Genomic DNA, 14,613 nt, shown 5'->3' with positions numbered 1-14,613 from the left:
TATCAGTTTCATTTTCCGTACAATTTGAAGACGTGACCATTTTATTTATAAAACCATTGCTGATAGCTTTGCTAATATCTTCCACTAGCATGATTAGTACAGGAACTGTAATAGGCTAATCTAGAAAACTGTTCGTGCAATTTGAGGCTCACAATTCCGCGATTTATCATAATTATATTGCATTTCCAACCTTTTTCCAATAACATTAACAACTGGAAGAATTCCAGTCGTTTTCAAGAAGCAAATATGGAAATCCAGACGTTTCTTTTATGGAAAATGTATTCGCTTTTTTTTCTGGAATAGCACAATTTAAGCCCATATTGTACGATCTTTATAAGCTTGCTTCCCTTTCTTGTGACCTTACATCCAACATTGAGTCAGCCAGGAAGTCGAGTCTAAGAAGTACAGATGAAGGTCTGGTTATATGCCAGAATTGTATTTGATCCAGTTTTGAGTAGGTGTAGCGCATGTTTTATACCTCTCCTCAGAAACTGATGATTGCTGGTCGTGCTGAGCTTACATTGCTTCTGTTTACATGTATGCCTGAAACGTGTAAGATAAAAGACTGATTATTCATATTGTTAAGTTGCGCTATAATTGTTTTAAAAGGGTCTGGTACAATTGCAAATTGCCTACCAATACGGCAAGTGTTACGTTAGTTTCAGGAATATACTATATTCAAAAGTTATATTTGTCACACAAAATGGGAAAGTCTGTGCGCTAAAACATAATGAATGCTGACTTTTGATTTGCAAGAAAAAAGTTGCCATCGTCTTTTATGATTCAAGCATTCAAATCAAAAAATCAATACAACAACAAAAATACTTCTGTTTTGAGGGACAATCATGCGTTTTCTCTTAATGCATCACAAAAGTACTCCATGAATTTTGAAATTTTGTGAAACAAATTGGTATTACGTATTTCAACCCGGGTACTACAATTCACGCCACCTTTCCAAAATGACAGCCAAATAAAATAATGCTTTCCTCCCACTCCCTCCCAGCTACATATACTTTAAGTAAATATCATTAGATTTAAAAAAATTACTTCGAGTACTAGTACTGTTAAATGTCAAAAATATCCACTTTTAATAGTTTGCCATAAAATGTGTATTATATCGCGATTTGTAAAGTATACTTCGAGTACTCTTAAATATCAAAAATATCAATTTTTAATCATTTGCCATATCATAAAATGTGTATTACATTGCGAATTTCAAAAAATCAAAATTATTTAATATCATGAGGACATTCTTCGTATTCGGAATGCAATTCAATATGTCCGATGTGCTCTCAGGCACCACAAAAATACCGTGCAAAGGTGGGTGACCGACCCTTAATAACCAATTAATAATGTTGCCAAGATTGAATTGTGTTTGTTGTACATGTATATATTTCTTGTGCAAGCCGTATGTAAATTATTAAATACCTTTTCACACCAAGGACAGGATGCAGTTAAATCTGTTGATGTTGCGGAATTTCTGCGTCGGATATGTGCACGAGAATGGAACATATGATCTGGATCACGTGAACATTTGAACCAATCTCCGGCCAGGAAGCCCATCTGTTTCCGTTGCATATCAATTAAACCTTCCCTGTTCAGTTCTGTGTGCTCCCTTTTAAGGATAGCTGCCAGTTGTTCGTACGAACTCGTTCCTAATGTCTCTACCACTTCTTGTTGTCTCTGGACAGTAAATGGACGAGGTGATGTGATGACCTCCACACCCTTTGTAACACTTGTCCTGCAAAAATGGTAAACAACACAACAACATGTGGATTAGTTCAGACCACACTGCGCCATTCATGCCGTACAAATTCTTTCACCATGTCCACCAAATGTTCATACAAAGAAACATATCCTTTTGTTTTTCGTATGAAAAAAAAGGAAGTCGGTACAAAATCAGTGTTCTGCTATATACTATAAACCACAAAAAGGAGAATTGGCGACAACCTATACAGATCATTCTATAACTGGCATTTGATGGGGTGAACATCAATATCACGCTCTTCTTGTCTTCGATTTTGTTATTTTATAATCACGTGATACCCTCCTTTTCCTCGCGTTCGTATTTCCATTATTTTGTGTACACATTTACCGTTTATTATTAGGAATTTATAGGAAACCGTTTGTCGTATTCACACTTTTGCTCATACATCCCACACCATACCTCCCTACTCGCACGTACACCCCTCCCCACATCCACTCATCAATCTATATACCCACACCCTCAAAACACACCCCCCCAAACCCAAAATAAACCCACCACCTCTACACACTTGGGCAAAAAAACACGCATGCGTGAGAATATCTTACCAGTCTGTTCCAAATTTTCTGCTGCCTATCCAATGTCTCTCTTTGATTAACTTCTCCAATGCAGCACACCATTGCACACGCTCCAATTCACAACCCAGATCATCCGCTATTTGTTCTGTCAGGAAAATTTTCTCATCCAAAAGTTTTTCCAAGCGTGACCTAACTTCCTGCAAAATACCCTTTTGCATATCTGTACATCGGGTGATTAAGTGATCATGATCGTCTCTGAACACAGAACGCGGAGTCGGAGGCTGCACTTTGTCAAGACTGTCCAGAAGCTTAAGTTTCCATGTCATGCATGCTTGTGCTCTGCGAGAAACCATTTTTGGTCTACCTCGAAACCCACGCCTTCTTCCGGGGTTAGTTTGCATTACCCTTTGCGTCGTATGACTGTATTTACTTCGTAAGAGTAATTCTGCAGCCTCTTTCAATCCCGATGATGTTTCTTCGCGCAGGAGTTTATAAACATACTCGACAGACTCGGTGACTGCTGACGAATGCTCGTTGAAACGCCTCTCACAGATGGACGCTCCGCATTTTGGACATGTTACAGGAAGAATTGGGACACATTGATCTGTTAGAGAAACCATGCTCAGTTTCCGTCTCAACTCGTTTACTTCGAAGATATGACCACATTCTTCCAGTTTCATGTAGCATGGATCAGTCTCCGCTCGAAATTCTGGGAATATCTTTAATACCTCTCTGCGTTTGCAGAAACGACAGAGTTCTATACACGGTTCGCCACAAATTCCTATACAAGTATGCTTGCATGGAAGTAACTTTGTGCATGGCTCGTTGCAGTATCCGGATGATGGATTGTGTGTGCAACTGTCTTGTATTTCATCTTCTTGTCTACTATGAATGCGTCTGTGCTGCTGCAAGAGACACAACTGCCTGTGTGCCACATGTCTTAAAGATAACAATTTTGAGCACTGTTCTTTTACTTTGCATCCACAGAGTAGAATAACTTCATTGATGGGTACTCTACAGTCTTGATGTATTCGCCCTCCAAAGCAATCACGACATTTGGATCGGCATTGATGACCACACAGAAGAGGCTTGCGACAAACCTCCGCACAACTTGGTGATTTACCTCCTTTTCCTCCGACACGATGGGTACATTCTCCACAAACATTCTTACACTCATGACCACATTCTAACCTGTTGGTGCACTGCTCCCGACAAAACACATCACTTGGGTTTTCAAAACATGCAACGTCTCTCGCCACGTGTTTACATGGCAATACTTTCCTCACATTAGCCGTCTCTTTACACAACTTTGTACATAGTCTGCCGCACTTTTCTTTACACTTATGTCCACATTCAAGTAGCTCTTCACATTTATGTTCACAGTACAGTCCTGAATCTGGATCCAGATGACATGGTAGTTTCACAGTGTGCCCACATCTTGTAATCTTTTTATGCACCTTTACACGGCAATTCGTTTCGCATGCCTGCCAAGAAGGATGGCAAGTGTTGCGACACGTATGTCCGCATTTGAGTTTCTTAGCGCAAATCTTTCTACAGCTCATTTTAGCTGGATCTTGGTGGCATTGCAGTTTCGTTTCGTGGCCGCATTCAGGAAGCTTTCTCGTAACCAATTCCCGACAAATATCCCCAGGCATCACGCATGTTTCTGAACACTGCTTGGGGCATGGATGTCTACAAGGTAATTTTCTTGCACATGGTTTTTGACAAATGACAGTTGTCGGATCTTCGTAGCATTTCATGTTGACCACGTGGCCACATTTAGGTATTCTTTTGGCGATGATGATTTTACACTGGACTGTTTCGCACCTCATTGAGCACACTTCTGGGCATTGATGTTTACATGGAAGCACATTTGTGCACGGACTGTAACACAGAATACTGTCTGGATTGTCACAGCAAAGGCATTCTATGTGATGCCCGCATTTAGCACTCTTTTGAACTTTTTCCTTGCAGACCGGCCACTTAGGTGGTGTCACGAACGCGTCTACTGCATATTTATACAGGTCTACAAACAAACTGCCACTTGAATCTTTGCTTGTGTCTGGCTGTTCGTTAGAAGTATCCTCAATCTTTTTGCATGGTTCAAAGCACTTTTTTGGGCAATTGTGGTTGCACGGTAGTTTTTCCAGACATGGTTCTCTGCAGGTCTTTGTTGCAATATCTTCATAGCACAGTACTTTTAAGTAATGGCCACACGTTGGATGTCGTTTTCTAACTTTTACTCGGCACTGGGTCGTGCAAGGCTCGCCGCACTTAGCTGCACATTTGTGCTTACACGGAAGAATCCTACTGCAAGGTTTGCCACATTTGATAGTTTTCGGGTCTTGTGGGCATGGTAATTTGCACATGTGCTTGCAAATCGGAAGCTCCTTGTTTACGATCGCTGTACACATTTCCTCACATTTCTCACTACATAACCTTTGACATAAATGCCCACATGTCATTTTTTTCACACATTTCTCCTTACACATGCTGTGGTCTGGTTCTTGGTCGCAGGGAATTGTGACTTTGTGTCCACACTCTAGAATTCTCTTTTCCTGGTTTTCTTTACAGACAACAGTACACGGAGAGCCACACTTTCTTTGACATCGATGACCACATTGAAAAATCTTCAAACAATCTTGAAAGCACTCGACTTGATTGACATCAACATGGCACGGAACTTCGGTGTAATGTCCACAAGGCATACTTTTCAACATCTGTCGACTGCAACGAGTTTCGCATGTTTCGTTGCAAATCTTCTGACACTGGTGCTCACATGGAAGAAGTCTGTTGCACGGCAATATGCAGGTAGTGACGTCACATGGTTCGTTGCACTTTCTCTGGCATTTGTGCTTACAGGAAAGAGTTCTTTTACACTGAGATTTACATGTGGTTGGATCACACGGCTCATTGCACTTCTTCCTACATGAGTGCCCACAAGAAAGAAGACACCGGCAAGACAACTTACACTGAGTTGGCTCGCAAGGTTCTTTACAGGGCTTAATGCATCGATGTCCACATTTCAGTCGCTTCGAACATACTCTCGGACACACGGCATTTTGAGCATCGCAACACATCATCTGATCAAGTCGGTGGTCGCATGTTGGCCAGGTTTTTGTCACCATTGCCTTGCAAACAGCATCCTTGGCATACTTACACCACATTTTGAAGCTATGTTTGCAGGTGGGCCAAGTTTTAATGACCATATTTCGGCATTCTGTTTGACATTTTTCATGACATAATTTGGTGCACCTGTGTCCACATTTCATATTGCGCGCACATGGCGCGTTGCAAGGTGGGTGCTGTGGTAGTGAACGCCATCGTGGATTATCTTTGCAATCCACCCAGTAAGCATGCTCACATTTGGATTGTTTTACTTCAACCTTAACCTTGCATTGGGCTGTTGTCGAGCAAGGCCTTCCACACTTTCGTTGGCAATTGTGGCCACATGGCATTTTCTTTGGACATCGTTGTGGACACAGCTCCGGACACTTTTCGCCGCACTTTGCAGGACACGCGTGCTTACATGGTAGATTTCTTGAGCACGGCCTCTGGCATATTGCTGTCTCATCTTCATGACACTTGACCTTTCCGGTGTGTTGGCATTTCGCAAAGAGCTTCGTTAGCAACACTTGACATTTGCATTCCTGATAACACCTTAGAGAGCACTTATGCTTTCGAGGACAGATCGTAGCGCAATCCTTCATGCATTCGTATTCTTCATGTTTGGGATCTTTGGGGTGGCAGTACAATCTACAAGCATGACCACATTCAAGCCTAGCATCGCACCGGAGTGAACATCCGCCATCAGGGACCAGCTTTGAGAAGTCTTCCGGACACGAAACTTCTGTCACAGTATCTGGGTGATTCTGACACACTAGAGGTATCTTTGGACCGATTTGGGCATTCGATGTCGTAGTCGTCATGATCTTCTTCCACAAACCACTTTGCTCTGCTAAAAGTTGTATATTTCCAATACAGAACAATCCCTTTCTTGCTCGTGATAGTGCTACACAAACACGATTGTGAACCTTCAGAAACCCGATGGATCCTTCCTCATTGCTGCGAACAAGCGAAAGTAGAATTATCTCATTTTCCTCTCCTTGATAGTTGTCAACCACACTCACACGTATATCTTCTCCAAATTTCTCTTTGCTCATAAGTCGTTTGAAATTGAATAGTTGTCCAGTGTAAGTGGTAAGAATAGTGATCTGTGATGGGTCATAACCTTGCTGAAGGAAATAGTAGCACAGTGCTACCAGGAACTTTGCTTCGTGTAAGTTTGACTTACTCTTGTTGTCATCTATCTTTAACTCTGTTTGATCATGGTCTAGGAAAAACATGTTCTTCGCAACTCCCTTGATGGAACTATAGCTCATTACCGAGGTATGATCCTGAAGGCCTTCGTAAAAGTGCTCTTTCATCAAAATTGAGATTTCAGGACGCATGCGGTGTTGTTGTCCCAGTCTATGACACGGTAACCCGTTATTGATCATTCGTTCAAACAAAGAGACATCTAAGTGGTAGTTCTTAGCCAATCGATACACGGTAGGGTTTGGACGTAGCTGCTGATGGTCACCGATTAGGATCAGATGTTGACAGTCTTGACTCAATGTTGTGATGATATGAGCTTCTAAGACCTCGGCTGCTTCTTCGACTACTATGATCCTAGGGCGTACGCGTTGAAGGAGTGCACGATATTTAGCTGCACCTGTTGTGGTAAATCCAATCACCTTTGCTTCCTTCAAGATGAGGTAGTCCTCCTCTCTGTCGATCTCTTTGCGTTCTTCTGATAGACGTTCATAGGCGGTTTGATATTGAAGCATAATTCTTTCTTGAGTTTTGATGAATCTTGTCAACCAATAGCGATATAGGCTCCAGCGTTGAGGATAATAAAGCCATACGTCTTCAACCCTATCAGCATCTTCGGCAGGCATGATACATGTATCATTGATTGCGTACTCAATCGCCTTTTCAATTTTGAGTCTTTCCTGTTTGTCTTTGATGCTTTCGCCATTGAATCGTTGTCTGGGCACAAATGCAAACTCACGCATCAAATTGGCTCGACTTTCTTCTCTGTACTTTAAGAAGGTTGGATCGTTTCCAAGCTCTCTTTGCTCCGCTAAAAGTACTGCTTCCTCAGCAATATCTATTTCTTCCTCGTCTTCCTCCTCGTCTTCCTCCTCGTCTTCCTCCTCAATATCATCGCCGGCTTGCCCCTCTTGCTTTTTACGTTTTGAAGGTACTTTAGGAAGTCCTCTTCCATCGAGTCCAAGCCACACATACATAGGATCCTCATTGTTACATGACATAAGGCTTCGATATTGTTCTTGCGATATGATTTGCATAGAGTAGAGGGTCGTCGGGTCTAGTACTCCAGTTTGGGCTAGGGCAATCCTTTCATGGGCTGCCACAAGTATATTTCTCATATCATAGTACTCTGTCATATCTGTCCTTCTACGACGAATGTGTTCTGGAACTTGACGCAATTTCTTCTTCTTCTGTCTGATGTTATAAATGCAACACTCTTGCAAACTCTCGGTTTTACATCTACCACCAACACGAACTACACCTTGTTCATACTGATAAATGCCTTCTAAGAACTGATCCAGGGCATGGTTTGTGTAACAAACCACCAGTATCGGACGGAAATCCCAGTCTTCTTCTGATTCTCCATGGCACCATGCGTGACAATTAAACAGGAGTGTTTTGACGATTTCTAACCCGACGTATGTTTTGCCCGTGCCTGGTGGACCCTGAATAAGGACAAACTCACTTGCTAGTGCAGCCCTGAATGCTTCTAGCTGAGACTCATCAAAGTGCAATGTATCAGCTTCCGGCCATGTACCAGGTTCTAGTACATTCACTGCCCTCAATTTACGTTGTACATAGTTGTGTAAAGTGATATCTCTCGAATCTGAATCTGAGCCACTGTGATTTGCCCTCAAAACAGAGATAAAATCTTCGTCTTTAGAGTCAGAATCTTCGGAATCTTCATTCACAGCGGAAGCACATTCGCTCTCGGCTCCGTTTGATGCACGATCTTTGTCATCATCCTTCTGTCTTTGAGATGTCAATCTCAGGTCATATAGAGGTTCTGAATCAGTGAAGTCACTTAAGTATATCGGTGGATTTGCCTTTCCGGATGCTTCGACTATATATGGCTTCATTGGAAGGCTAGCTTCTGTGTATTCCTTCAGACCTCCCAATACGTGCCGGTAACTCTCAAAATATGCACTAGTTTCCGCCATCAAGAATGTTGCCTCTGACGCTTTGCCAATTGCATCAGGAAGTCTAATGAACTTTACTTCTATTTGACCTCTTTGAAGATATCTCACGTCTCTTTCTTCTACAGTAGCGAATATGACCGTCTCAAAATTATCCTTGGTCAAACAAAGTAGCGATCCAGTAATAAGCCGCTTACTGGATTCCCATCTGATTTTCTTGAAAGGACTGGTATCGAACTGTATCAAATGCCCCGTTCCGTCCCGAGTCATGACAGGTCGTATAATCCTGACACCATAATACAGACGGACATCTTGAAGTCTTCTGCGTGGATTCTGCTCAAAATCTTCTTGTTTGTCTAAATATTCTCCTACGCCTTCTCGGAGGGGTGCGACAAAATCTTCTCTAAGTAGACGAAATTGGACATCCAAGTAATGCTCCGTATCCTGATATTTACCTTTAATTAGGTTGTGTCTCAGAAATGGTCTTTTTATCTTGCCTATTTCATTGATTTCAGGAATGATTGGAATTCCTCGGAAGTCATCCGGTGGCGGTTTATACTGGCTTCTCACCATCTCTCGATCATTAACATTGTCACGGTTATTCTGAAGATCTTCGCACATTACTTTCAGTTCAACAACTTCTTCTTTCACATCATCTGGTATTTTATTGTTGCTTTTGTACACGAATTCTAGTAGAACAGCATTTACTGACACATCGTCCAAAGCTAATGTTTGAAGGCATTGCAAAATAGTCTGTGACAGTTTTACAATGTATCGACCAGGTTGCAGCTCTTCATCAGACGCTTCATTAGTCGATGTGCTTCCCACGCTAGATAGTGAGCTTATAAAGGGGGACAAATGGCGACTTAGGAAAGCAGACTGGCACACAAATGCCAGGAAGCTGTTTAGATTTTTCGGCGAACCTGTGCAAAGGCATGCCTTAGCCATGATTTCCAAAAGTAAGACTACAATATCTCGAGTTATGTTGCTCCTTTCCAAGAATTCTTTCCATCCACTTCTCTCTGTTGCAAGTTCCATCACGATTTCTGTTGGGTCTTTGTCCAGCATTTCCTTCAGCCGATACACATCTAGAGGTCTATCCCTTCTTCTAGACCTGTCAGGTTCAGATGATCTATTAGTTGGTCTTCTTCTGTCCTTCGCAGCTGTACCTCGTCTGTTGCCATCCTTGTCGTCTTTCTTGTCGTCATTATTTTGTCTCCGCCCACTAGTGTTCTTGAATTTGTGATCATTCCTATTCCCTTGATTCTGAACTCTCACGTCTGGGAGAGGAGCTTTGTCTGAATTTTGTGGCCGCAAAGGTTGGTTCGATTTATTCTGCTTTCTTCCTGAACTCTGAGAAGATGCTGAACCTCGCTGTGAATAGGATCCTTTTGGTGGCTCACGACTATTCCGACCTGTACTTTGTGGTCCTCGACCTTCACGTCTCGGGCCATTTGTAAATGTCGTTTTAGGTCTGGCTCCCGGAGGAAGCTTATTTGATTGTGACGCCATTGTATATCACTTGTTAAAAGAGCTGTACATGGTGCTTAGGACAACCTGTATAATGAAAATAATTACAAGTATATTTTAAATGAATGTGCCTAATATTATCCTGTTTATCTGAAAGATAGCATTTTAGTCGTCTTGGTTCTGTGCATAAATGGTCGAGGGGATCTACCTGGTTTTAAAATCACAAAGAACGGAAGATAATTACACAGGGTCAAGGTCATGACAGGTAATTAGGGGTATTGCCTCAAAAAGGGAAAGAGAGTGGCCTAGTGGTTATGGTATATTATTCGCCTCTGCTGCAATGAGGCCCGGGTCAAATTCCCGGCGCTGGCAACTTGCTGGGTTTATTGGCTTCAGGACCAAATGACTTTAGTTGGTATCATCTAGCCTATTTAATTCAAACTTCTGCTCTCCCTAATGGTGCAATTAGAATTAATAAAGAAACCATGAGAATAAGCCGCTAAACCAGTTACGTGTATACATACATAATATTACATAATTTGTTATTTATTAACTTGTTTATTTATTTCAATTGGTTAGTTTTTAGTGGGTTCACCGTCGGACTAGTCTAGAACTGTCAAGCTTTTGTCAGGAGTAGCTCTGACTTCTTCAGGACAAATTACCTAAGAATGAGGCCCTCCCTTGCCAACTGGTGGCTCTGAAAAGAGTCGTTCACTGAAGACTGTTCCTTATCAACAGAGAACAAGCAGACCTCGCCTATCTGTTAATGTAAAGGTCTGGTGGCTCTGAAAAGAGCCGTTCACTGAAGACTGTTCCTTATCAACAGAGAACAAGCAGTCCTCGCCTATCTGCTAATGCAAAAGGTTTGGTTTCTCTGAAAAGAGCCGTTCACTGAAGACTGCCCCTTGCCAACAGAGAACAAGCAGACCTATCCTACCTGCTAAATTTAAAGGTTTGGTGGCTCTGAAAAGAGCCGTTCACTGAAGTGTGTTACAAATAATGTCTTTGTTCCTTTTGAGAGTGACGGTCACCTCTTTACTGTTTTGTTGTGCTCAGAGGAGTTCCAAAATTATTTTGTTATCAAGGTCTGTGTCAAAACTATTAAACATCATATTTTTCGTAAGTAAATTACATTTTGTACGTACACAAAGTACGTGTCAACTATAAGCAAAGTAATCTTTTTTCATGAAATATCGCAGCTTGAAAAATAAAAAAAATACTAAAGTTTAATACATAATAAATTAGGGGAAGCTGCACCTTTACGCATTTTTCTCGTAGTTTGTCGGGTGTTTTGGCTAGAATTTTGGATTTTAATCAAATCAAAATCAAAGTTTATAGCCTATTCTTTTTTCCTTTTTTTGTCGATTTCTTACTGTGCAAAATTTCCATTTCGTTAATGTTTTTTTAAGCTGAACATATATACTTGAGTTTTATATTTTGATGGATTTTTCTTCTTGAGACGACCAAAATCGGAAAACATTTTCTGTTTAGCCTCGTGTGTAGCCGAAATGTGACGGCACGATACTATCCTGGAAAATGATAGCATTCATGCATGATCACACACTTTGTTGAAACTGTTTGTACTTGTAAGATGTGTTGCACAAAACAACGTATTTAACTGTTTATTTGTCTACGTCACAGTCATGACGTAAAAAGATATATAATGGAGAAACAATTAAATGTGTCTCTCAAAGGTAGTGACATGTGATACTACAATACAACATCGGTTTCACATGCATACTGCAGTTACTGTTCATTTTCCTATACATAATACACAGTACTCTCACCATTGACGCGTGACCTCTACAAACAGTATGTTATAGGTATATAGTTTTGTAACATGTCCTAAAATTTTAGCTAATTTAGGTGTTTGGAAATATTCGCACTTTGGTGTTTTAGGAAGGATATGTAAACGACAGATAACACCAAAAACAAAATGAAGAAATTATTTCCAAACCGTGTTAAGTCTGCAACCATTATGTTTCTCATTTTCAAGAATGCTGGTTAACAATATGCAGACTATTGTCTCATTTCGGAAACAAAGGCCAACACAGTATTTTTACCTTGCGTTTGCATTATAATCGTTCACCCAACTGAAACTATAATACCAGCTCATTGCAATATTGCACAGGTAAAACAGAAACATGTGTAGTGTGGATTTAACCAGAGAAGATCTGAGCTGTTTTCAATGAGTGTTATCTGGCTTTAATAGCTTTTAATGGGGTTTAAGTCCTGCAAAGGTCGTGGTGAATTCTACTGTAGACAAAACTGCATCATGGTCAATTCACTTTTACCGCCAGATGATCAGTAGGGCTGATGATGCGTTCAGGATTGGACGTGAAAATTTCCCACTCAAAAATAGTAAGTCCAGTTGATTGGATTATAGTTCAAATATTGATATTGATTACTACCTGGATGAATGATAATCTTCATACACGTGTCTCCCCTTATTCTTCCCTTAACCCCTGTGGAAATCTCTATTTAACCTTCGATCTTGTTGCTCATACCTCCACAACGATAAGTCGTACATATGTGAAACTTCTGAATCCTTATGACGAGAGGAATAATAAATAATAAATAGGGTTGAACAAAATTTGACATGTTTTTTTAATTTTTAACCACTGTAAAAACTTTGACCTTGGATATTTCGAATTGCCCAGGAGTAACAATTTTACACCCCTCGGAATCTGATTTTGTACCACCTGTAGACCAATAATCCAAATACAAAATCAATTTTACACCCCAGTCGGAATCTGATTTTGTACCACCAGTAGACCAATAATCCAAATTCATAAACAGTTCTACACCCCAGTCGGAATCTGATTTTGTACCACCTGTAGACCAATAATCCAAATACAAAAACATCTTTACACCCCCAGTCGGAATATGATTTTGTACCACCAGTAGACCAATAATCCAAATTCAAAAACAATTTTACACCCTTCGGAATCTGATTTTGTACCACCAGTAGAACAATAATCCAAAAACAAACACACTTTAAATGGCAAAACCAACCTACCTTGGTTTGCCACCGAACTATATAGCTCTAAAATGACTTTGATGTTCAACACAATTCAATGCACTTGTCAAATACATGCAATGTATAGTGTTTCATATAGGCCAACGCACTGAAAGGTTTACGTCCATTTTACATGTTTAAGGCGTGTCGAAGTCTGAACTATTGTTTCTGCTCAAATACTGACAAAAGTAAAACCCACACTCACGTGAAGATATGGGTTCAATACATGAGATCCCAATGCTCATTGTAATGGGTTGTATTTTCCCCATGTGCACGATTTTCACTGGGGGAAATAGCAAAAACTTCCGTTTTGACTTATGCCGCTTCTACTAATACAGGCTTTGCCGTTTGAAATTTGCAGGGGAGCTTTTAATCGATCTCCTTGAGTGCTACAGAAGAGCAATAGGAGAGCATTTTTACTGTAATGTGGTTATTATTGTTACAGCAAAGGCAGGTAAGTAATAAAAAGCTCTCCTCCGCTTTATTTGAGGGGAGTGATGGGAAGCAAACGCTCTAGCTCTCCTCAAAATGGCAAAGCCTGCTAATATTTGTCATAGAATTCAATAACTACAATATATAGACATATGGAAATATTTATGTGGCCAGTGGCTAATTCCTTCCTCACTTCCTATAGGATCAATTTATTCTGCAGAAATGAAAAATATGACTTGAAGGCTCCGACCAACCTTAATTGAATACATGTTTTACAATTACACATACATTTTTTTCCTCGTTTGTTGAAGGGGGTACTACACCCCTGTGGTAAATTTGTGACTATTTTTGTATTTTTCTCAAAAAATAATAACACACTGGTAACAAAAGTTGTGTATATTATTGGGGCAAGGGATCCAATTACTACACTGAAATTTCAGTGACTCAAGACAAGCAGTTCAGTATATATGATAGGAAACGAGGTACATCCTAGCGGTACCTTATTTCTTATCATAAATAACAAACCGCTTGACTTGGGTCACTGAAATTCCAGTGTAGTAATTGGATTCCTTGCCCCTATAATATACATAACTTTTGTTACCACTGTGTTATTAGTTTTTGAGAAAAATACAAAATAGACACAATTTATCGAGGGGTGTTACAGTAGTACCCCTTAACTTTAGCCAATTTGTAAGAACAATTTGCTACTTACCTATCCGTTGCAAAATTCAGATGTTGACATAGGAAATCACTCGGTAGACTTGGCAGAAGAAAACAGAATGTTAACCAACATGGAATCAAAAGCCAAGTTAAATGATATAGCGTCGAATGTATGTGTATGTATGATATTGTGTCCAACTCCCAGTCCAATCTGTATGTTCGCCTGTGTTAAGAGTCCAGACAGTTGTGACCAGACGTTGCAAAGAATTGGGAGTATCCCGTCATAATGATAATCGATCTGCATGAACTATGTCGTAATTATCAAGAATCGGTTCTAAATTTGTCTCGTGATCATGCAACTCTACTGAAAACGTTGGCATAACCATGACATTACTCTCGTCTCATTGCACCCGTACGAATGTCTTGTATATTATGTGCTCTATTTAGATGAGCCATGTCATGTGGAGTCCTAGGAACGAGGTTATACTTTTACATAATGAATTATACGAATGTGACCCA

General features: G+C 40.5%; 2 protein-coding genes across 2 annotated transcripts in view; both read right to left on the bottom strand.

Annotated features, from left to right (window-relative positions):
* LOC140142310 (NFX1-type zinc finger-containing protein 1-like) overlaps positions 1 to 469 on the bottom strand; it is a 13,816-nt gene extending 13,347 nt beyond the window's left edge. The window contains 1 exon segment of the mRNA XM_072164278.1: positions 372 to 469. Coding sequence (XP_072020379.1) covers positions 372 to 469 — 98 coding nt within the window.
* On the bottom strand, positions 7 to 14,565 carry LOC140142309 (uncharacterized). Its single transcript, XM_072164277.1, has 4 exons — positions 14,147 to 14,565; positions 2,314 to 10,070; positions 1,429 to 1,741; positions 7 to 543 (listed from the first exon to the last, which is right to left on the bottom strand). The coding sequence occupies exons 2-4, from the start codon at positions 10,023 to 10,025 to the stop codon at positions 532 to 534; spliced, it is 8,037 nt and encodes a 2,678-aa protein (XP_072020378.1). The 5' UTR covers positions 10,026 to 10,070; positions 14,147 to 14,565; the 3' UTR covers positions 7 to 531.
* Positions 14,566 to 14,613: the final 48 nt, after the last annotated feature.

Source organism: Amphiura filiformis, chromosome 20 (genome assembly GCF_039555335.1).
Source record: "Amphiura filiformis chromosome 20, Afil_fr2py, whole genome shotgun sequence".
NCBI classification, from domain to species: domain Eukaryota; kingdom Metazoa; phylum Echinodermata; class Ophiuroidea; order Amphilepidida; family Amphiuridae; genus Amphiura; species Amphiura filiformis.
Note: the sequence above shows the minus strand (reverse complement) of the source record. Positions and strands in the feature narration are given on the sequence as shown.

What these genes read in the sequence shown, in the direction of transcription:
- LOC140142309 (XM_072164277.1), bottom strand. Translation starts at nt 10,025, where the DNA reads ATGGCGTCACAATCAAATAAGCTTCCTCCGGGAGCCAGACCTAAAACG. An exon ending in AGAAAATTTGGAACAGACTG is followed by an intron (nt 1,742 to 2,313) that starts GTAAGATATTCT and finishes CCATTTTTGCAG; the next exon opens with GACAAGTGTTACAAAGGGTG.